The sequence below is a fragment of the Drosophila biarmipes genome, chromosome 2R (genome assembly GCF_025231255.1).
Source record: "Drosophila biarmipes strain raj3 chromosome 2R, RU_DBia_V1.1, whole genome shotgun sequence".
NCBI lineage: Eukaryota > Metazoa > Arthropoda > Insecta > Diptera > Drosophilidae > Drosophila > Drosophila biarmipes.
Genome location: NC_066615.1, coordinates 12,712,178 through 12,736,021, shown reverse-complemented (window position 1 = coordinate 12,736,021; position 23,844 = coordinate 12,712,178). Strand labels below are relative to the sequence as shown.

Here is a 23,844-nt window from a genome sequence, read left to right as displayed (position 1 = left end):
CTTCAAAAATTGTTTTCAAAAACCAGATCCAATTTTGTTTTAGAAAACCGCTGTAGATGCTGAACACACAATATTAACTCATTGCTCAGATACTCGTTTTTTCGGATGGCTTCGTCCCACTCGATATAAAACTTAAAGATACACCTGATTTAGAAACACCAGCTCCAAATTAAGGTGGATTTGAATCCATTTTAATATAGAATCCCAACAACAAGAAGTAAAACTCGGTCTTGGTTTTTACATACAAACGTTGCTTGTTTATTTCACTTTACGTTCTTTTGTTGAATATGCATATAATGTTTTTGCGCCTCTATTCCGTCCCGATCGCCGCCGCTTTATAACTTACGCCCTTACCGATCTAAGTGAATCCGTTGCTGATTTTTAATATATATTTTGATCTCGAGTCAATGCTGGCTGCTTCTTCGTTCCGACTTTTCTTGTATGTATATTGAATATTCTGCTTGTATATAAGTGTATAATATATTTAATTTAATACATAAAAAGTTGCGCCCCCTGCAACGCGCATCGATTTTCACTTGATTCGTTTAAAATAGTTTACGTGTGTTTAATATTAAATTGTTTCCATTGTTTTCGCAATGCATAGATCATATATAAAAATACAAAAATCATAACATTTACATACACACCGGACCGTGTGTGTGGCCGCCATATAACTAGGTATTCCATATACTCTATATAATCATATATCGACGCAACCTTGCACAGTCAATATAAATTATTGTTAAATTACAAAAAATTAAAATGTATATATGCATTCGAATTATACACAACTACCGCTCCTCTGTTCGTCAGTATAAATAAATTTTTGTCCACTTAATAAACAATTTCACTTCGTTATACCTTAAGAACTAAACTCTCCTTCTCCTGATCCTTCCTCTGATCCTGCCTCCTGACCATCCTATTCCTCGCTGTCTGATCCACCTTTTTTCCGATTTGCTTGGCCTGCTATCATTCAATAATTTCGCTATTTAGTCTTAGTCGTATATGGAAGTTGAATTGGTACGCATATGTTCAGGAACGGCTTTGCGCCGAGTCTGGGGAGGAGTGTACAATATTTAGTGGCTTTCCTTTATATATTTATAAGTATTATTTATGTGTATAATACGCAGCAGTCAATTGTTAATTTAGCTTTCTAATTTCGCTGTATAGATCGTATAGATCGCTGGATCGCAGTGATTATTCATGTGATACTAATGCTAAATCGCTCGAGCTAAATCTGAGTCCTGAACACCACGCTCAATTCCGCTTTGAACTGTTTTTGTTTATGTTGCTGATTTACTGAAGACTTGCTGGTTCTTAAATTGAGTCGTATGAGATCGTGTGCTTAGGAAAATGTTGTGGTTTTGTTGGAGGAAATGCATTGGGTTCTTCCCTTTTCTTGTGGAGCCTTGATGGATGACGTTTGTGGAATTGTTTTTGTTTCTTTTTGAGTCGTAATACTAGTTCCCTTTAGGTTAGGTTAATGAGTAGACCATATATAGTAAACCATATATATGTAAGTTTTAGCGGTTGTGTTTAGAGAGATACGTTCTATGTTTAATTACAAACGTTGTTCATTTTGATTTTGGTACGAAACAAATAAAAAATCCCGGGTAGCATAACAAACTAAAAAGATGGAGGTGGGTTGTGGGAGTACAAACGAAAGAGAGGGGGTGGGTTCCGATATACCGAAGATTGCAAGCAATTCTCTTGTTCTCACACTAAAATTGGCTTATAGACTTATGCAAAATAATGTACAACAGAGTAGTTACATAACTTAGAAATCGGTAAGCAGTTCTTCCCTTTAAAATATAATTACTTTGACTAAATTTCTCCTCCTCTTCTGCAGTTTTGTGTTTGTGTGTGTGTTTGTGTTAGCCTAGATGTTTACGTTAACCTAGAGCAAGTGCATCATAAATATGCGTATCTATGCACGTGCCGCCGCCTCCACGATCGACCGTCAACATTCTGGCAATGTTGCGAGCTTCGATCATTGAATACTTCGCGAATGTCTTAAATTACACGCCCGGCTCCTGCTCCTGCTGCTCTCCTAGCTCCTGAATCTGATCCTGATCTTCGTCCACTTACGGACGGCAGCAGTGGTGGGAGTAGGGTGGAGCATAGTGCCCGTTGGCGTTTATCGTGACAGTGGTTTGATCTATCTTCGATTGAATTCCGATTTGATAGCTGAAATGGATATATTATGGATTATAATACTTTTTGGTTATTATAATGTTAATCCTTAACTGTATCTATAAACTTCTTATTTATAGCATACTTTTAAGTCGCCACCTACCATCTATGATCTCGTTCTTGACCTTCTGGATCTCCAGTCGCATTTCTCGCACTATCTCAGCCTTCAAGGTGTCCAAGTCGCCATTGGACAGCGCCAGCGACAGGCCGTCGCCATTGACCTGCTTCGGGGATAGAGATTATAGACCTCCGATGTGATTCAGCTCGGTATCACCCACCTTGAGAATGGTCTCCTCGCTGGCACTACCGAAACGTTTGCGCATTGGCCGTGGCGACTCTCCGCCACTGTTCGTTGTGTTGCTTCCAGCTCCGCCCGAGTTTCCATTCGCTCCTTCATGGCCATTTCCAGCTGCTCCAGCGCCTCCGCTCAACTTGTGTGGAAGCGTATTGGACTTCTCCCAGGGTCTCTTCTTCATCTCGGGCTCTGGATCAGGCTAAAAAAGGAAACCAAATTTAAACTCGGAACTATGGATATTGAAGTAAGATGCACCACTTACATCCTTCTTCTCCGCTTGGGCGCGTCGTCGGGCCAGCGTCTTGGCCATCTCGTCCATCATGGAGGCCATGCCATTGGCCGAGCTTCGTCCGATGGTTCCATAGTTGCCGCTGCCTCCGCTGGAGGTGCTGCTGCCGCTATTCTCCGGAGCAGAGGTGGTGGTCTGTGAAATAAAGGTACAGTTTAAATAAGGCCTTAAAGTTGAGTCAATAACTTTTGTACCTTATTCTTTTTGAGCTTGAACTGCTGGAGCTGTGAGGCCAGTGAGCCCATGAGATCTGCCTGGGGATCATCCTTCTTGGGCGCTCCTCCCAATCCCGGCGGAGGGGGTGGCGGTGGTGGTGCCCCTGGTCCACCCGGAGCTGGCGGCGGTCCGCCTCCCATGGCTGGCGGTGCCGGTGGAGCCGGCGGTGCTCCGCCACCCATGGCTGGCGGCGGCGGTGCGCCATTAAACATTTGTGGCGGAGCCGGGGGTGGTGGACCTCCTCCAGCCGCTCCCCCAAAAGTAGGTGGTGGCGGGGGCGGAGCAGGGGCCGGTGGGCCACCCGGTCCGCCCTGGCTGCTCATGCGGTTGAGCGGCACCTGGCCGGGCTGCTGTTGTTGTGACGGATTCATGGGCGGCGGCATGGGCACCTGTCCGTAGGGATTCTCCGCCTGCTGCTGCGGCGGTGGGATCGGAGGTCCTCCATAGCCCGGTCCCGGCATCGCCGGCGCTTGAGGTGCCTGCGGATGCGCCTGCGGTAGCATCTGCTGCTGGCTGGCGTACACGACACTGTTGGCGCTCGCGGAGCTCGGAAGATGGCCACCATGGCCACCATGGCCAACCATGTACATGCCACCGTTCTGGAGCGGCGGCTGTGGCGCCTGCTGCTGCTGCGGCTGCGACTGCTGTGTCGGGTATTGGTGCACAGTGAGATTGGGATTAGAATTGGAGAGCACGTAGTGGGGTTGCTGATACTGCTGGTGGGGTGAAGTGTTTCAGGGTTTTCAGGAGATTCAGGTTCAGGATCAAGCCAATATGCCAATGAAATGAAACAGAAATACCGCATGAGGAATCTGGGATGGGGTGAGGTCATAGCATTCGGAACTCACCTGAGAGGGCGCGTAGCCCGCCTGGACCATCTGCTGATATTGCTGTTGCTGCTGCTGCTGCTGAAACTGTTGCTGTTGCGGCTGCTGCTGCGGAGCCGGCGGAATCTGTGGGTTGACCTGCGGTGGCAGGCCGTTGGAAGCTGGTCCGTTCCCGGTGGGTCCGTAGTGGGATCCCGGCTGGCCCATCTGCTGCGCCTGCTGCTGCTGCTGTTGTTGGGGCTGTGGTGCCGGTGGGGCGCTGAGGGAATTCCTTTTTGGGTGAGCAAAGGTTCAGCGAGGGATGGGGGTGAATCAATGAGTGGAATGAGCGATGAGACACGGAAACGGAGCTAAGTGTTGGATGGCGTTGCTCATGCGCAAGTGAACAAAGAGATCATTTCTTGCTAAGGCCTACTCGTAATACATTTTTTAATATTAGATATATTATATTAATATATTTTAGATATATTATATTAATATATTATTATTTCCTAATATCTTGTTATTTAAGAGCCTTCTTTAAAAATAATATTAATGACCTTATCATTTCTTTCATGCCCTAAATGGTTGAAAACTTTAATTTCCCAGCTAATGGTTTTCCCTTCGTAATGAGCATGGCGCATCCAACGCAATTAATGGAAGTGGAGCCTACCTGCTGGTGCGGTGGTGACCCTGGGGCGTCGGCGGGCTCTGGGGGATGCTATTCTGGTTGGTCTGCGAGGTGGGCGTCTGGGCCGAGGGCGTGACGTGGCCACCTATGCTGTTGTTCTGGCGCAGAATGGCCGCATCCTCGCTGGTCATCGTGCGATAGCCCATGTCCTCCTCATAGCCATTGCCATTTGTGGGCGGTCCACCTGGATTGTTCGCCACGCGACCGCTGAGCACCTTTGAAAGTACATTTAAAGATTAGTTAAACAACCTTAGGTATTTCTTTAAGGATTCACTCACTTCCAGGGCATGCATCATGGCCCTTGCAAAGTTCTCCGCATCATTTTGGCTCGAGAAGTTCAAGCCGTAGACGAATTTCGAGTCGCGCCACTGATGAAATGTGGCCGTGGCCTGGTTGTACTTCAGCCCCTTCAGAATGGAACAATTGATCACCACCTCGTGATCCTGCAGTTTTCGCCCCACAACCCTGAAGGTGTTGTTCTGCTGGTGGTGGTAGATCTGCACCTTGCTCAGGCCCGACGAACTGCCCGAGGGCACCCACTTCTTCTGGTTGTCATCGTACACCATCACAGAGGCGCGGGCCCCGATAATACTCTGCTCACTGCAAGAAAAAACGGTAGGGATTGTGATTAGTGGGGAAAATTTCATGGAGTAATAAAATAATGATGGAGAATTGACAATCAAGAAGATAGAAAACCTTGCCACAAGAAAAAGAAAACGAAAGGGTGAACGATATATTTACAAACTAGTTATGGTTTTAATTGATCAATTCTTTTCAAAACTAATAACTTTCTTATAGTTTCCAAAGTATTTACAGAATGTTTTTCAATGAAAACTTACATTCTACAAGGAATGTATAATAACTAATCATTCTGTAATCCTAATTAATCATTTAAGTATCTTTAAAAAACTCGAAACAGCGTGGGAAACAGAACGGATGTTGGCTCATAAAGTCTTCAAACTAGAATTATTTACGATTTGCCATTTAACGAGATTTATAAAAGAGATACCAATTTGTTGATATTGTTTTCGTGGGACTAGAAATAAAAGTGCTTTCTAGTTTCGGCATGAGAACTAAATATATAGAACCGTAATATGGTTTATCAGGAAGAACTAATGTGTTAAAAGGAATCGATTTTCCCACTTACAAATAAATTTGTCGACTCGATTAAGACTTTCCAGAAAAAATGTCGCAATTGGAAATCGTTTTCAGATCATTAGAACTGCTCTATAGCGATCCTCTCCAAATCGCCACCGACTGCACTTTGCTTCGCTGTGATCTTCCAGACTTTTCACACGACTCGAGTGGGCAAGGGCTTTGATCTATGCCACACAGCCCATCTAATCCCCCTCCAAGATCCAGGACAGGAAGTGCAATGCATTTCTTTATGTGCTCACACACCTGTCATGCAGCGAGTTGATCGTCTCGAGTCGCACGGACCGATTAAATGATTCTAATGAAAGTTCTAAGACGAACGCATGTGTCTGTGCTCTCAACCTTTAGCATTTTTCCCTCCCGGACAGGCAGTTGACAATTAAAGTCAGCCACAAAGTAAACATGGCCAGCAGCAAATGAACGCCTTCATTGGAAAAATGCAAAGGCGATGACGAGTTGCCTTGCCTTTTCTCGACATGGGGCTGTGTTTCTATCCTATGGCTCCGTTTTTTCCGTACTTTTTTTGTATCTCTAGCTTGCAAGTTGCTCCGAGTTGTGTGTTACTGGGGGACAGAGAGATAATGACAGAGAGCAGCCGCCAAACTAGTCGAGTCTGCAGAATTCTCGCTTCAGACCTGGCCCGGCCAAAAGCCGCGAGTAGTTTTGCACTTAAATGGAGTGCGCAGATCGGCGGTGCGGCCAAGTGGACGGACGAATCTCGATCCGCACCCGAGCTCTGGCCACAGCTGTGCGCCGTCTCAGGGCCTTATATAACCAGCAACAAATCAGAGAGCTAAGTCTTATGGGCCTGCCCCTGCCCGCTTCTGCGGCTTGGATTTGCATCGAAATTCGTGGCAACGAAAGTGAAGTTTTTGCACACGGCGAAAAACAGCACAACAGTAGCGGTCAATCAATGTTTAAATTTCTGTTTTTACAGTCGAATCGATTTCAAACTCACAAATTGGAATTGGATAGTACCTATCAAATAATAATTTAAGGAAGTTGGTTTGGAAAAAAAAAATAATACTTTAAGAGCTTTATTTTTCCTCTGACAAGTTATATCTTTAATAATTTTTCCCCCTTGGTATAAGCTTAGGATGCTTCAATTAACTTAGTTACAAAGGTAGTTTAATAGAGCTGAACAACAAAGTAGTAATGATAGCTTTGTGACTCACTACATTCCCATTAACAAAAGTAAATTGCACGCAAAGCGTGCACAAAACGTGCTTCATATAGGTTTTTAACCGGTACTATATAGTTATTTGTATAACTATAATGATGATTAATATGAATTAAACGTATTAGATCAAGAGTTGATCTTGAAATTCGAAACATATTATACACCGCTGTTTTTTCTAAAACTTATATGCATGTTAAAAAAACTATTATATGATGATTAGACAGTGAAAAATATATCTCTTATCGTTTAAATATGATAAGCAACAGATTGTTGAAGTTTTGGCCAACTACTCCAACCAGCTATATCTAGGTTTCTGTAAAATTAATTATATTTAAAATGGAAAACCATAAACGTTTGATTGAAATATGCATTTTTCGCTGTGCAGCTGGCTGGAAAAGCCAAATGAAAATCGAAAAGAGCCCAACAAATGGGCAGCCAAATGGGATGCTGCAGGTATACCTATAATTGAGCCACCGAAAACGCTTTGGGCGAGTTTTCAATATGTAGCAGGTGAAATTTGTTGTGCCTGGGGAATTTATTCGTGCGTTAAGCTCAAGTTTTGAAAAAGCGGCTGAGTGCAGATGCAGATTCGTGTGCACACGATAGCGTTTTCAGCGTAATTGGCGTTAAATTATAATTATGATTAAACGGAGAGTGTGGGGAGTAGTGCTGCTGGTTGGCGGGGTTGAGAGTTCTTTGATTTCTGTCCGATCTCGCTAGGCGGCCAGAAAGAAAACGAAGCTGCAAGAAACGCACTGAAATCCAGGGCCAAATACTACGTGCTGGGAGTGGAGAAATATGAAAGAGAAAAATGGGGGAAATAGTGGGTATTACAGGGCCCAAGGACAGACGTTTTGGGGAAGTGGGTTACACATACGCAAAAATCGTTGTAATGCCCCCAATGAATTTATCTTTGACCGAATTATGGCGACGCTGTAATGTGTGGTGCTGCTTCTGCTGCTGCAATTGCTGCTGGAGCAGATAATGATGGATGTTGCTATAGAGATGTTGCTTGTGTTGCTGCTGTGCCTGCTGATGTTGCTGTTGTGTCGGTGGTGTTGCTGCTGCCGCTGCTGTTGCCATTGTGGTTCTAATTGAAAACGACATGGAGCAGCCCAGCTTGGAGGGTTGGGTTTTCGAGGGTTGGTTCGGATTCACCGAGCTACTCGAGGGATTCGAGGGCGAGACGCATTTGCGCAAAGTGGAAAAGATCAGAGAAGAAGAGGAGGATGATGGGGATGAAGTTAGGGTAGATGAACTGGCTATCGATGTGGCTGCACTTGATGAATCTCTCTCGGCTCCTCTGGGTACATACAACATCTGATCCTGCTGCTGCTGCTGCTGCTGGGATCTCTGAGGCGCCTCATAGATGGGCCCTGGCTTGGGACTGGCCTTGGGTAACTGCAACACCAACTGCTCGTGCTCATGGTAGCGCTGCCGAAGCTCCTGCTGCTGGTAATGATGATACATGGGATGGCGATAGTCCAGCAAATCCAGCTCCTGCAGCTCCTCTATGCTGTAGTAGTCGGACTTCGAGCCCAAGCCTCCGACTGGCGGCGACGACACCTTGTGGTGCATGCTCTGGCTGCGGCGGATCAGCTCCCCGGAGTGGCCGGGGGCCACCTGAAATTCACACATCCCATTGCCCGGCTGCTGCTGGTGGTAGGCCAAAATCGGCGAGGAATTGGCGGCACTCGAGGGCTTCTTGCTGGTGAACGAGGTCTTGGCATAGAGCTTCTTCATGGCCATTAACCGTTGGCCAATATTTGCAGAGGCGTCACAGTGACCAAACAGATCCCACGATCGATCCCACACGTAAACACACGGCGAAACCGTACGATCGAACTAGTGTTTGTCTAGGCTCTTGGCTCTTGGCTGTCTGCCCACTGATCACTGAACATCCAACACCGATCTCCTATTTCTGCACACGTCCGAACGCACTCAAGACCCGCTGGAGACTAAAGCCAAGATCCGGACCGAGATCGAGACTGGGTCTCAGACCGAAACGATCTCTTGGTCGAGGCCAAGACAAACAAAGCCGAGAAAAACGGCGAATGAGCGACCAAGACGTGAGCGAGAAACTGGGAATCGACTCACAATCTGTATTTTTCTCTCATTTCAGCGGCTGCAGCGCTTTGAATTCGTCTAAGAGGCAAATAATTACACTTCAAAGTCAATAAAATAGTGAGAAATGATGAGATGTGCTATGGTCGTTGAGCTGAATTGACCCCGCGACGGGGACCGAGCATAATGGCCAGGTAGATGGAGCACAACCTGACTCACAGTCTCCACAGAATATTCCCAAATGGCATGACAATTAAAAGACGAAGGGAAGCGGTCTGTGTATAAACCATTAAAGAAAACATTCTCCTTCTACAACAAGTTGTATAAGGAAGAGATTATAGAGGTTTCATTCGGATACTCAAAACATCATTTGTATTAAGATATCTTTGAGGAGAAACAGAGCTCAGAATACTGGATATGCCATGCCAGATTAATAAAAATATAAATATTTTAAAAAGTAACTCACAATTTCGAAGGCTAAACGATAAGCGGTCAAGACTTACAAAGTTTAGCTTGTTTTAAGATACTTTTAAAGAGAATCTGTTTTAGGATATTTTTACAAATAATTCTATTCTAAAGGACCTGTTATTGCCAATTTTATGAAGGATTCATTATTACATTTCTGATAAAAGAGAATACCAATTTATACCTCGAAGTACAAGTTTCTTTCAAAAAATGACCCACAGTTTCAAAGGGTATTCGAAAAACGCTCCAAACTTACAAAGTTTAGCTGGGGGCAGTTCTGCCGGCAATCTTTAAGCCGTCTCGTGACCGCCGTTTAACCAGTTCGTCAGTCTGTCCATGCGCCAGTCAGTCATTCGGTCAGTTTGTGATTCAGTGAGTTGGTTCCGTCCGCCAGTGCGATAATTACTTAAGAAACGAGCTCAATAATTTATATTTCCCCCCGAGTGACTATTACAAGTATTTTTCCCTCGCTGCCTTTTTCCTCCACTTCAACTGTTCTTTGGCGGCGAAAAGCGGGGATTTGCGGCGGGAAAAGGGGAAAACCCAGAGCGCAGCTTGTAGCATGTTATGAAAAATTCATATATGAAATTGTAAATCTCAACTGGAAGCTCTCAACTCTCGTTTCTGTTTCTGACTCGGTTTGTGTTTCGGTTTTTTGCCCCTCCACAATTCCTAAACGTAATTTACAATTAACATTATTGTGGCCCATTGTAAGTGGTTGTGTAGTGGCTGTTGGTGGTTCACCGATCTCTGATTTGAGCCGCCCGATTATCGTCCAGCTTTAATGGCTCTGTCAGAATGGTTCAGTTCGTTTAGGTTTTTTTTGGACCTGACGTGTGCCGCGGCTTAAATGATTCGGCAACTAAATATGTGATTCGGTTCTGCGGGGCAATACGAGTGTACGAGAGTACTATAATCCATATGGCTGTCCATAAAGACCCGCAGGCAGACAGCGGGCAGGGAAAAAAACCAAAAACAAACAGAGCCCACACATGTGAGCAGCGGAGTCACAAAGTAGGTTGCCAGGCAGTCAGGAGACCCAAGAGTTTGCCCAGGGCAAACATCGAGAAGTGCTTGGGGAACGTGGGGGTCTCAATCAATATCGAATATCACTGCGCGATAAACCCGTCACGGGAGGAGCGCTTCCTGCCGGTGATGCACTTGGAGAAAAGCAAATAATACAACTTGTCAGTAACATTTTACGGGTTTTTCACAAACTTGTAGATTCAGTTCCATTTAAAGGGTTTAAGAAGTTAAAGTTTAGGTAAAACCTTGGGATCTTTGGTGTCTCAAAGGGACATTATTTTTTAAAGATTTTTAATTACCAACACGTCACATTCATAAAAAAGGAATTAAAAAATTTAAAAACAAACAACAAAAAAAATTTTAAAAAAATTAAAAAAGCACAAAATAAATAAATTTATAACATGAAATAAAAAAAAACCAAAATAAATGAAACAAAAAAATGACACATTAAAAGCTTTTAATAATTATATAAAAAGTGTTGTGCATAGCATGATTTTTAGGTTCGAATGAAAACACTATCAATTTATTGCTCTCTTGAGGAAAATAAAGCCCTTATCAAAAAAGGAATGTTTGATTCACGGAAAAAAACTTTGGAGAACATTGAGTCATTTTAGATACACAATAATTTAGCATATTGAATATAGTTTTTTAATACAACAGTGTAAACACTTTAAACCCTTCGTTTAATATAATGGATTTATAAATGTACAATAAACTTTCTCTCAGTATGTTAGTCACTCAGAGCCCGACAAAAGCCTGGATTTGGGTCACACTCCAGCACCTCCTTCCCAACCTTCTTATCCTCGGGGACAGGTGACGATGGGTTGGGATCCATTCAGCTCATTGAAACCGACTTCAATCAAGCTCGCAGTCGAAAGGATTAAAGTTGGATTCCGGCGAAGAACTCATATTTACTCGTGTATATCCACATACCTGGTGACTTAAAGTCAAACACAAATATTGCGCGGTAAAACCGAAACCCGTTTCGTTTGTGGCCGGCAAACTTCTTGTGTTTGTCTTCAAACTTGGGGGATTTTTAGATTGTTCGAATACGGTTCTTTCACCGAAACTCAATTTGATTAATGCATGCGATAAGCCAACAATTACGGCACGGCAATCACGAGGCACTTCACTATTAAATGCATTTATTAAAAGGGCGCCAGATGCATCTGATCCGCTGCTCACCTATTCGGCAGACTTCCCTCGAGCGGCTCCGTGGGACAAATGTTACCCATTGAGCGGCGGAATTTCAACTGGGATACACCCAGCGAACTGGGCAAATTCAGGGGAAAAGCTGCGCGCACAAACCAAGTTTAAAGCACTCGCTGGCTAGGCTAAGCTGACCGGATTTCCTCGGAGACAACATTTTAATGATGACACACCCAAAAAAAAGGAAAAAATTAAATAAAACGCAAACTTGCAACGTTTTTTGCTTATTCACAATTCATTTATCGCAAGGGGGTGGTGTTTTACCAGCTTTTCAGTGAGCCAGCTCCCCAAATGGGAAGCCGCACCCCGCTTTAAGACCAAACAAATTATGGGGATTAATAAACAGGGAGCTGGCTGCTCCACTTCCCCAAAATGAACACCCCCACTCCGGGGAACTGGGTTTGGGCTCGCCATAAATTCTGGCAAATGAGCTTCCAAAAAGGTCGACCCATAAATTTCGCAGACATCAATTTCGAGGTGTCGCAAACTAACTTATGGAGATTGTTAGGTTGAGTATCCGGGAATTTGACCTCAATTGAAGGAAAATTGTACATCAATGCCCATGAAAGGTACCTCTTAAAATTGTAGTTGTAATATAATTTTGTTTAATATTTAATAATATATAATGGTGAAAAACACACAACTAGTCCTAAATTGCAACCCTCTGAGTAACTCATGCTAAAAGGTTGACCCACAAATGTCATAGACAAGCACTTTTATAGGTGACAATCAGACTTTTAGAAAATGTGAAGCTCGGCGCATATGTGAATTGAACTCAATTTGAATGAAAGTCAGAAATTGCCGTTTGCCTAATTGAAATGTCCTTCACAAGCGATTGACAACAGAACTTGTATCTGGCAGATACGTAAGTGATGGTCGTATCTATTCATTGTCAAATGTTCTGGCCGTGTAAACTTACGTCATTGCAATTTGGTTTCTGTTGTCTTCCTAGCTGCTTCAGCTGTCGTTTCTCTTCGGTCTTCTGCTGTGGAGGGAAACTCGCTTCCAGTGTTTGGCTTTTCCAAGGGTATGAGATCTGCAAGACCGGAAAAGAAGAAGGAGATACAGATATATTTACGATTACGGTTACAGCTCGTAAATCAAGTGCAGGCACACGTGTATCCCACAGATAGCACTTCTTTTCGTGGGAAAATCAATGAGAACGTTTCCCCCTTTTCCCTGGCGAGCCAAGTTTGTTTTGCCAATTTCCTCCAGCCAACGAGGGCCGTTGCCAAAGTAGTTGAATCCCTTTTCCGCTTAACTTGCTCCATTGATAACTAATCGAACGGCCCATGCTGTGGTCCTTTTTCTAACCGAATGGCTATGAATTGATATTGGCCAACTCGTTCTGGCCACATCGAACGCAATATCTTATGAGGCATTTGCGTAATGAGGCAATTGCTTTGAAAGCAGCCCAAAAGGTGAAAAAGAGATGGGCAGGAGAAGCATGCAGGTCAATGAACTTGGTGGAAAAAGGTAATAAAGTTGGTATTTTTCTTCCGAATAGCTCCCTTTCGATAAATCGATATTTAGGAACCTTGAAAACCGCACCAGAATAGAACCCATCAATTAACCATGGGCAGCAGTGAAAGCTTGGCTGACGAATTAATAACCCGCGCAGAACAATCAACTCGGAATTAGAGCCAACCTGAAACGAATTGCTGGACTTTTTCTTTCTCTCCATCTGTTTTTTGGACAATGACAAAAGACACAAGTCATAATGGAAGCCGCAATAAACAAAAGTAAAATGAAACGAGGCATTTGCATTTTAGAGACTGGGCAGGAATCAGGTCAGCGCTCTAGAGAAGATCTGGGCCGCCCCTCGCAGCCACGCCCCGCGGCAACATCTTGGGCCAAGAATTTTGACCTAGTTTTCCCTCCATTTCCCCACGCCGCAAACCGCCCTGAAAAGGAAACCCTGCTTACGTCATAGAGTTCCGCCTGGAAAAACCTTCATTCACAAGCACGCACTTGTAGTTGCGGCAGTAAAAAGAAGTGGGAGTTGGGTGACTTTTTAATTGGGAAATGTTGGCAGAGGATGAGTTACCCCCGTATTAATGGGCCAACATTTTACCAGTTAATTTCGCATTCGCCAAAATAAAAGAAAACCCATTGAAGGCCAACTTTGAGGAGGGGTTGTGGGTGGCAGGCGCACATATGCCGCTTCCCCCGGTCCGGGGAAATACACACCCCCGAAAATGACGCCCTTGGGCAATTAGACAAAGCAAAAACCTGAGCAAAATAAAACAAACACAGAGAATGAGAGAGCAAAAACGAAAACAAGTGAAATATTTGGCACTCACCAAGAAGGGAGGTTGGCCAAATAATAAAAAAGAAAAGTGGAAGCACGGAGAGAGTGTGGAGGCAGGGGTGGTTTGGGACAGCAACCCCTGGGTAAGAGTTTACACTTTAGAACGGTTCTCTGCCCCGAAGGGAGGAAGTTCTCTAAGGGATCAAATGTTACCGGTTCGAATTTCGATGTTTAACCCGGCTGAAGGGTGACTATCGCTTATTTATATTGTTTTGACAAACTCACTTGTACTTGTTTATATGGCTTACCAAAACAAATTCTTAGTATATGATTCTTATTCACTTGTGACTAACTCTTAGTCAATATTCAGTGCCCTTTTGAACATTTCCAGGAGCTCTTGAGACACCTTTTAAATTTTCCTGGAATTTCCGCAACTCCCGATGATGTCAGTGGGTTAGGAGTTGACTCATTTCCCACTCGCGTGATATTAACAATTTGTCAGCCCGAACGAAACCACCATTGTGGTCCTATTCACAGGAGAGACGGCCAAGTCAACGCTCCTTCAACTCCTTCCCTATAAATCCTACATCGTCCCCTAGCTTCTCTTTGTTAGCGCGCACTTCACTACAGCCACTGCACAGAAAGCAAAATTGTTAGTATTTAAGGATTTCATAAGAGAATTGCTGGCAGTACCAGTACTGCTTGTAGACAGGTATGTCTTGATTTGCAATACTTTTAATCAACTTTATATTTGGTATCTTAAAGTGATAAAACATACACATATTTTAATCAATTTTAACTTAAATGTTCTACTTATTTTTTTTTCTAAGTGCCCCCATTCATTTTTCACTTGCAGCTCATAAAAGTCGCAACGAATCCTCATTAAGTCTGGCCAACTCTTCCTGCCCCAAAACCCCCCTTTCATTTGTCTTCTTGCCACTCGCTTTATGCGGTAATTTCAGTTGTCTCCTCTGCTGCTTTTTGCCCTCAGGCCCCGAGGGAGTGTTCCAGGGTTGCAGCTTGCTGGTAACTGGTTTTGGGGCCATGCTTTGTTTTCCTTCTTTTTTTTTTGAGCCATTTGCGGGACTCCCGACGAGGGACTTTTAGCCTGGGGTTCTGGGACCTGTGCACACGTGTTGGCCAAATGGAATTACTCCACAATTTGGCTGCTTATTTGGGTCGCACTTCGGTACTTGTGATCTCTGCGCCGAAAGATCTAATTGATCGATTTGCGAAAGGAGCTGGCGATAATCGATGGGATGGATGGATGGATTGGTTCGCAGACGAATGAGACACATAGTTTTGGGATGGGAAACTGGGCTCCCGTTGACCTGGATTCCCAGGCATATCAAAAAACATGGCTAGCCAAGCGGCAAGTCATCGTAATCATCATGATCTTCGCCTTGTCTTGGCTTCTTTATTTTCTGCTGTTCGCCTTCGGCAGTAGCTGCAAATTAAAAATGTATCTACAAGTTATTAGTTTTGCCAAAGCTGTTGCATGTTTTTCCCGGGGCAACCACCACTTTGTGGGTCACTGACTTTCGATTGTGGGCGTGGCTGTCTAGCGACGCCCTAGCGCCAAATTAACCCCAGACAGCCGAACGTCTCCAAACTCATTTCGGAGATCGATCTTCGCTCTGATTCGTGGCGGAAAACGGAGGAGTGGAACTGACATATTGGGAAAACATACTTTTTTGTAGACTGGCGTTTCGCTTCGAAGCGTCAAGTTAATGGAGCGCGGTATATCTTTTTTGTTTTTCTTGTCAGCGATAATTATTGAATAATGATTCAATTGTCTGTTGTCGGTGGTGTTGTGGAATTTGTGTTCTCCAGCTGATAAAAAAAAAAAAAACAAAACGAAAAAACCGAAGAATCAAGTCAAACATTTCCCATTACAAAGGGGAAGTCTATTAAATTATTACACTGTCACTGGCACAATGGAGTGCGGTGCCCACAATTTCTGTGACAATGCAGCACCACCACGACCTCCCATTTCCCCTCCCCCGCCTGTCCACAATCCGCTGGCGGTGCACAAAGTTCAAGTGAGGAGCATCATAAAAATATCATAATCATAATATAATCTAAAGGGAACGAGCGTGTAAGACCTCTTGAACAAACTTAATGGTAAATACCCTTCCAGTGAAGATAGAATTAAAGATGATTTCATGTTCCAGTGTTCTGAAAATATTTCTAGTATCTTTATACCCAATGGTATCTTTCCATCTTTTGGTCTTTCTTAAACTGATTTTTAAGCCATGTTATTGGATGTAAATAGTACTTGATACATATCGAAAATAGTACCTACATAGGTCTATGCTTCCTGCGACTTTAGGTCTATGATACCCCTCTGAAGGGTATTCAAATCCAGATAAATGGCAGGCCAAAAGGAGGCAAGTGAGAAAATAAAAGAGAAAAAGGGGTGGGGAAAAGTCACTGCAATTGAGCGAGAAATAACAATAGAGGCAGAACGGGAAGGCAGCCAACAAAAAGAGTTCAAGTTACAAACTGTCCAGGAAAACTGGAATGTGCAGAGGGTCGGGAAAGAGATGGATACACCGCGGGTGAACGAGACAGACGAGTGCAACGCCACCTGTGGGCCTTTTCCGAAACCACTCAAGATCCGGAAAAAACAAAAAAGGCAGCACTAGAACCTTGCTAAAAAAAACTGCAGCCAGGGCAAAAAACCGAAATTGAAGTTTAGTGGAAGCTTTTAGTTGCAAACAAAAACAAATCCCAGGTCCCCGTCTGCAGCCCCACCCACTTTTCACTTCCCGCCACTGGTGTTATTGTTGCTGGCACTTCGTATTTTCCGTTTTCGTTGTTTTGCCGATGTTGGAAACTTCAGACTTGAAGACCGAGAGACCGGAAGCACTTCAAGTGCTTGCAATTCCATTGGGCAAAGTGCGGGGGCTATAAAAAGGGGATCAAGGGGGAATGTTTGGCTGGGGATTGACTTTGCAATCAGCTTCGCCTGCAACTTCGGAGCGATTTGAATTCGGTTTCCAAGGCGCAAGCTGTGGGATATCAGTCATACTACAATTATGTTCCCCAGGCAAAGCTTTAAAAACAAAAGTCGTTTTAGATTACAATTACAATTTTCTTTACAAATATTTATGAACACTTCTCCAAGTAATTAGTTCTTACTAATTTACAATACATTTTTAAAATTTGTTTTTTCCAAAACTTGTGTCTCAAAATGACTACAGAATTTAAGAATGTATCTCCATGACTATAGTTTTTTGATAATTCGAATGTTTTTGGATCATTTTACACATATTTTTATTTATTTAAGATAAGGTTTATTAAAAATTTATTTAATTTCATTATATGGCCTTAGCTCTCAGCAAATAAAAATCCCATGGTTGTCCAAACAACTCAATTTGCTTTTGATTTATCAGCTAAGCACTTCCCGTTCTCAAGTCAAGTAGGAAGCCTTCCCATTCGAAGATAATATTTTTATCTGCAATGTTTCTGAGGCCTTTCCTCATGTCAATGCTAGAGGATCTTGCTACATCACATCCCCCACAACAGAACTCAATTAACTTTTGGGGTTTCTAAGAATTGTTCCCATTTTGTGGTGATTTCTGCGCACTCTGCTTTGCTCCACACATTTTCATGATCAATTTTCACATCGTAACTTACCTTGAAACCAAACGGGAAACAACAAATTTTCTGGTTTTGCTGCTTTTTTACACTTTTCCCCAGAAGCGAGCCCAAAAATATACGTTTTGTTTATGGAATGGTTTTGGCCAAATATGGCTAAAAACGAGAAAGCTTCCACCATACCCCGGCAACCGCCTCTCTTTAAACAATTGTAAATTAGCCGCAGACATCGTAATTTTGTTTTAATTAATCTGCAACTCATAGAAATTATATGGCTCCGCATATCTGAGGCACTGCATCTGCAAAAAGAGGTTGGGGGATGTACATACATTTGTACATACGGCTATATACAGCTAGCCAAGCGTTAGAGCGTGAAGAAGTAGTCGGGCCAGGAGACGAGCTGAAGATGGGGAGCTCATGGAACTGTGGACTAGGTCCGCGTATTCCTCGGCTTTTCATCTTTTTCTCCGCTTGCCGTTTTCTGTTTGTTGTGGCAAAATATCTAGGCCGTAAAAAATGGTTAAACGCCAGAGCAATTACCAGGCCAAACAACTTGAGGAGAACGTGGTTAAGTACGAAGTGCGATGCCCATGGCCAACTACAGTGAAGTCCCAGCTGGGAGGTCTCTCCGATAAAATGTTTTTCTGCAGCCAGGAGAACTCTTTTGTGGCCACTCACATTTCGTGGCACAAAGTTTTCTGCCAGTTTTGTACACTCTTCCGCGGCAGAAGAATCCAGAAGACAATGAAAGCTGCCCACTTAAGCAAAATTTCATTTCTGACTTTTCCGCTTATCTGTGCAAGTTTGCGCCTCGTTATATCTGCAATTTATGGCATATATAGCTCTCGGATTCATCAGATACACATATAAGCACACATTCGTATGTTATGCATTCGCAAACAAGGCACATTTGTATGAGAATGTTCAAGTTTAATCTGAGTTGGCTGACGCTTTTCCTCGTTCCGATTGCAACAAGCTTAAAAAAAATAGGCCTATGTCTGCATGATAGAATAACCGATACCTCTTAAATATATCAATGGGAGTTAGTCTAATATTGACATATAAATTTCCTAAATCCCAAATATTGCCGAAAGTATAGATGAAGTTGTATAATGTATAATCTCTAGATGAAAGATTAAGCTTTTTAAAGAGATAGGTACACGATAGATAACTATTTGTTGAATATCTTACTAAACTAATATACTAACTAATATTTAGGTAAGGTTATGAATTTCCGTTTAACCATCTAAACGTTATCTAGACAAGCTTCTTATGCTCGTCTCTGTTTCCGTTCCCAGGGCATCGCCATCTCTAAAGTGGATACCTTAGAATTTCTGCATTTCTTTCCAGTTTTCTGTGCTGTCAGCTGTCTCTTGACGTCTGGCCGGCTAATTCCCTCCATTAACTATTACTTAATTGCCGCTTGACACGACGTTTAAGCTTCTTTCCCCGTTTCCCCCACAATTACCCATCGCTGGCGATAAAATTCCATTCAAGATAAGATTATTCTGTCTAACTCAGCTTTTGTGAGTCACATGCAAAATAATTTCGCCGATATCCAATCAAATCAGATCATATCATTTCCTGAATTCGCGCAGAACAATGTGCAGAGGCGAAACAGACACACCAATCCAGAGAGATAAACAAAAACAAATGGTTGAATCAACAAGCGGCCAAGTGAAAGATATTAATTAGTCAGCATGGCAGGGGGTGAACGAAGGGGCATTTTCTAATGAGAAAACCCAAACACGTTCCACACATCCGATTCCGATTGCCGGTCTTTGCCGCCTCTGTGGATCATGAATTATGCAGCCGGCGTATAATAAGTATATTTAATGCATTGAGAAAAATGTTTATATCATAATTTCCATTGTTAAATAAACATTTTTAGTGTAACATTCATTTATAAAGCTAAAAATATTATTAAAAAAAACTTTGGTTACAGAAAATTTAAAGTATAGGCATTCTATACATAAATCTCATTATAAATTCTTTAAAGATCACAAAATTCTTCTTCTAATCATCCTAAAATTATATAAAACTTCTCAAAAAAGGTAGCTGATCTGAGCTGAGCTTCATAAAAACATCTATTTGTTTCCCAACATAAAACCTATTTTCAAAACTTTAAAATTATTATCCAATATCAATTATTTATTCTCCAAGTGCAATTGATTTACTGCAAAATGGCCATGCCACTGCTGGATGGTCGTTGTGGCTCCATGGAGTTTCAGTTATAGAGTCATTAGACAAAAGAACTGTGTCACGAGCCATTTCCTTGGCCAAGTGGAAGGAAGCTAGCGGTAAGGCCGAGATCAGGGGCAGGGGATGAGGGGCAAAAACATGTCTCAAGATTCCTAGCTCTTCATGTTGGTCCCGCATCTCCATAACTCACATACAGATTTGGATTCCGATGCGAACTGAATTGAAATGGATTGGATTGGACGACCGCTCGAGTGGCGAGTGGGAGGAAATGGATGTGGATGTGGCAGTGGACAAGCCCTGGCAACAAAAATGCGGAAATGTTAATTGGATTTGTTGTGGCATCCATGTGGGTGGCTGGCTGTAGACATCTCTCTCAGAGTTCAGGGGTCAATGCATCGACCACGAACAGCAACAGCCTCTTCTCCGCGCCCTTTGTTTTTGCCTGAGCCAAAGCTGCCTGATATGAGAGCGCGGTTAGTCACAGAAAAAAAAGTTGACGCGGCCAGTTGATGATTCAGTTTTAAAGGTATTTTTCGAGGTAGTTTCTTGCGATGCATCCGCCCGAAATACCTGGAATTTTTTGTGTACGGCCCTGCGTACCAAACTTTTAGTCATCGTAAAAGTGCCAAAAAAAAAAAAACAAGAGCAGCAATATGTAAACAAGGCAAGAAGTGCTATCTCTACTTTACCTTAAATACAGTGGAACTACAATAAGTCGGTCTTTATAAATAAAGAAATACATTGATTTTCGATTTTCGTAGATTTCCTGCTGTCTATAAGTAAGAACGATCTATAAGATACATTATATTTCGAATGCAATAAGTCAGTCTTTATAGATATACCTTGAGTTCTAATAATGTCCAACCATTACAGAATATTTGTCTCGGATTTTAGTAGATTTCTTGCTGACCATAGTTAAGAATGATCCATAAGATATAATAGTTTGTGAGCCACATCTATAAAATGACCACCCTAAGGAGGTTCGACTGTAATACATTTAAAAGCTGATAAATGGAAATGGGGCAGGCAAAAAGCAACTACAAATGGGGAGCACACTGTCTGTTTGTTATTAACCAAAGCGAATCGTAAAGCGAGGACATGTGTGTTTTGGTTTTGTTTCCCGTTTTTCGGGGTTTACTTAAGTTTTTTATCTTATCTAGTAGCAGCTGGAAAACTGGGCTGACGGTGTTCAAATAACTGTGTCGTCACACCCTCTTTCTCTCTCCCTATCGCTCCCCCTGCGCTGCACCTCGCCGTTCTAATGCAACAATTACGAAATCCGCGTTGCATGCGGCCATGTGTTTGGAATCGGCTTGGCCCAGGGAAAGACCAGAAGAAAGGGGAATGGCGGAATGAAGAGTAGGCCAAAAAGACGGGAACAAATGGTAGGTAGCGAGCGAAATGCAAATTTCTGGGCCCAGTGGAAGTTCCGCTACTCGTATTATCATATGGTATCATATGGAGTTACGAACAAAATGTGATATATTGTAGATTAAGGTAAACTTTTAACGGAAACAGATAAAATACAATCGTTTCCATAAATTGAAATTGTTTTATAAAGAAAATTCAAGTAGGGATCGATTGGAATATTATATGTTTTATAAAGACAATTCAAGTTGGAAAACCCCTTTATTATAAAAAAAAATACATACTCCATAAATTTGTTAATTTATTGTTACAAAGAGCAAAATAAAAGTATTTAAGAACGTGAAAATTAAGTTTGATGGTTTATACACATTAAAATCCCAAAGTTTCTTGAACTTTTGCCACCATTTCGATACGATTTTGTTAATTTTACACTTTTGTTGGAATAACCAAAAGATTGATTGTGTTTCATGTGATTTCAATTTAATTAAATTGAAGTATTAGTTATAAAATGTAAGTTCCGGAAGGGGAAAAGACACCTTGAAATGTTGGGGCTTGGCTTGAATAAGTTACCCTGAAAGGCTGATTTTCAGCCTATTTGCGAACGGGTTTTGTTTTGGGCCCTATGAGTGTTGCCTTGTGTTTGCTTGTGATTTGCGGGCCGGGTCTTTGGCCCGCTTCGTTTGGCCAGCGAGCGTAAGAGCCAAAATGAGTCATGGCAAAGTTGGCTGCCATTTCAGGGCTAAAGGAGTTTCGTAGTCTTGGCTTGCAGTGGTTTGTAGTGGCTGCTTTTGCTGGCTGGTGCATTGACATTTAAATGTTTGGGGGCAGCGGAAAGGGGGCGGGGAGGTGGCGACTGGAGCGCTGTGGCATAAATTAAAGTTCAAACAAACACCGAGAAGAGGAGGAAAATCGAGGCTGCCCCACCCGCACAATCTGCGCATCTCTCTCCGCCTCTCTTTTTTGGAGGCTCTCTCTCCGCCACTCTCATCCTCCCCCCTCCCCCTGCCTTTTGGCAGGTTTTTGTTTGTTTTGCGGCGAAAGAAGCCAAGAAGAAGCAGCAGCAGCAGCGCATTTCCAGCCAAAACAAGGAGCATAACAACAACAACAGATGCACTTCGGAGAGGGGCGCTAAAGAAGTAATTAAAGCACAGTCAAAGAAGAACAGCTGCCCCTCTTCTTCTTCTTCTTCTTCCAGCCCCCCCACTAACATGCCAAAAGTCATAAAATCAGAGGCGCTGTCAAGAGGGGGTTGGTCCACCAGCAAAAGTATTTATAACAGAGTGCTAAACAAATGCATTTAAATTAACTTTATTATTAGAAAAGTTTATAGTTTAACCCATAGCCACCCCCCAAACTCGACTCCACAGCCGCCCCTGCAGCAAGCGAAAACAGGTTTTAGGTGCAGGCAAAAATGAAGAAGCAGCCGGAGCAGCGACAGCTGTTTTTAAAGGGTCCACTTAATTTACGCAAATCTAAGCGAATTTAAATGCTGGCGAAACTATCTAAAAACTGCCCTCGCACACACACACACACTCGCATACATGGGCAAAAAGGAGAGGTGCGCAAAAAAGGGCGTGTTTGTATAGGAAGAAGAAGCAGTGGCTGCGGAAAAGGGAGCAGGCGGAAATTGGCACCAAACCCGGGGGTATTCAAAGACTAAACAGCAGCCCGTATAAAAATAAGGGAAAACTGATTAAAATAGAAGCCAACTATCTAACGCACTTCCTGGATTAAAAATACATTCTTGCAGAAAAGGGCAAAAAGAAACAACAAAAACTTACCACAACATTTTGGTCGATTCCGTTTCCACAGCGAAAATGCGTTGGTGTTGGTGTGCGGCGTCTGCTCTGCTACTTCTTCTTCAGCTTCCCGACGGAGAGAGAGAGAGAGCGAGCGGGAGAGGGCGAATTGCAATTTTCACCTCTCTGGGCGGTTTGGAAAATAATTGTGATTTAGATTTTTAATCAAAACGCTCGACTTCTTTTGGGTTTTTGATTGCAGCACGGACACACACACACAGGCGCACGCACACTGAAACAAACACAGTCGAAGAGCGAGTGAGTGAGCGCGAGAGAGAGGGCGGGCGGGGGAGAGAGAGAAAGAAGCGAAAAACTCCTTTTCAAGGAGTAGACACCAATTTTTCTGGGCTCTCTCTGGACGCGAAATAGAGTTCTTAGTTTGGCAACTGCTTAAAATTGGTTAATAATACTACACCCACTCGACATACACACACTTTTCACCAGCCGAGGATGTTCTCTTCCCTTAGCTCCTTTTTTCCTTTCCCAGGAACTCGGCTAACGCTTCTGCTGTTTTCGTGCTCTGTTATTTACGATTTGTATCTGAACAATCACTCACAGCTAGTCGCTGGCGTTCGGCGGTGTCATTTTCCGCGACAGCACCAAACAAATCGAATGAAAGGCGGCGTTTTTCCCCGGAAAAAACAGTCCGTATCGTGTCCGCTTTGCGTTCCGTTTCGTCCAACGATTGCCGATAGGTTGGATAGACAGATAAATAAAGAAGAATGTATCAATTCATCAGTATATCGATACTTTCGAGTAAAAATAAATATTTATGTCGTGATATTTTCACTTTATTCATCGAACATCGATACTTTGTTAGAATATGTGATGGTCTCACAGTCAGCTGATTGGCGATAGGATGGTGATGCTTATCGATAAGTTGGCTGCTAGCACATAACAGTGGCATAAACCACATAACATGTTTCTGTTAAAAATAGACTGTTATTTTTCGTTTTTAGTTTATAATAACTCCAAAATTTTGTCCGTTTAAAGCAAATTTTCTTTTATCCCCATTAACAGTTTTGATAATCA

The 23,844-nt window shown here is 42.9% G+C and overlaps 1 protein-coding gene across 12 annotated transcripts; it reads right to left on the bottom strand.

Annotated features, from left to right (window-relative positions):
• Nucleotides 1-230: 230 nt before the first annotated feature.
• Nucleotides 231-23,502, bottom strand: LOC108030216 (protein enabled). 12 transcript variants are annotated; one of them, XM_050887453.1, is made up of 11 exons: nt 23,241-23,502; nt 22,795-23,044; nt 12,509-12,625; nt 4,769-5,090; nt 4,473-4,705; nt 3,842-4,091; nt 2,972-3,709; nt 2,751-2,912; nt 2,472-2,687; nt 2,297-2,417; nt 231-2,187 (listed from the first exon to the last, which is right to left on the bottom strand). In XM_050887453.1, the coding sequence occupies exons 3-11, from the start codon at nt 12,511-12,513 to the stop codon at nt 2,159-2,161; spliced, it is 2,076 nt and encodes a 691-aa protein (XP_050743410.1). In that variant the 5' UTR covers nt 12,514-12,625; nt 22,795-23,044; nt 23,241-23,502; the 3' UTR covers nt 231-2,158. The 12 variants fall into 12 exon arrangements, with proteins under 12 accessions (XP_050743410.1, XP_050743411.1, XP_050743412.1 ...); XM_050887454.1 differs by having other exon boundaries at nt 23,369-23,502; XM_050887455.1 differs by having other exon boundaries at nt 22,795-22,938; nt 23,369-23,502.
• Between the last annotated feature and the right edge of the window lie 342 nt (nt 23,503-23,844).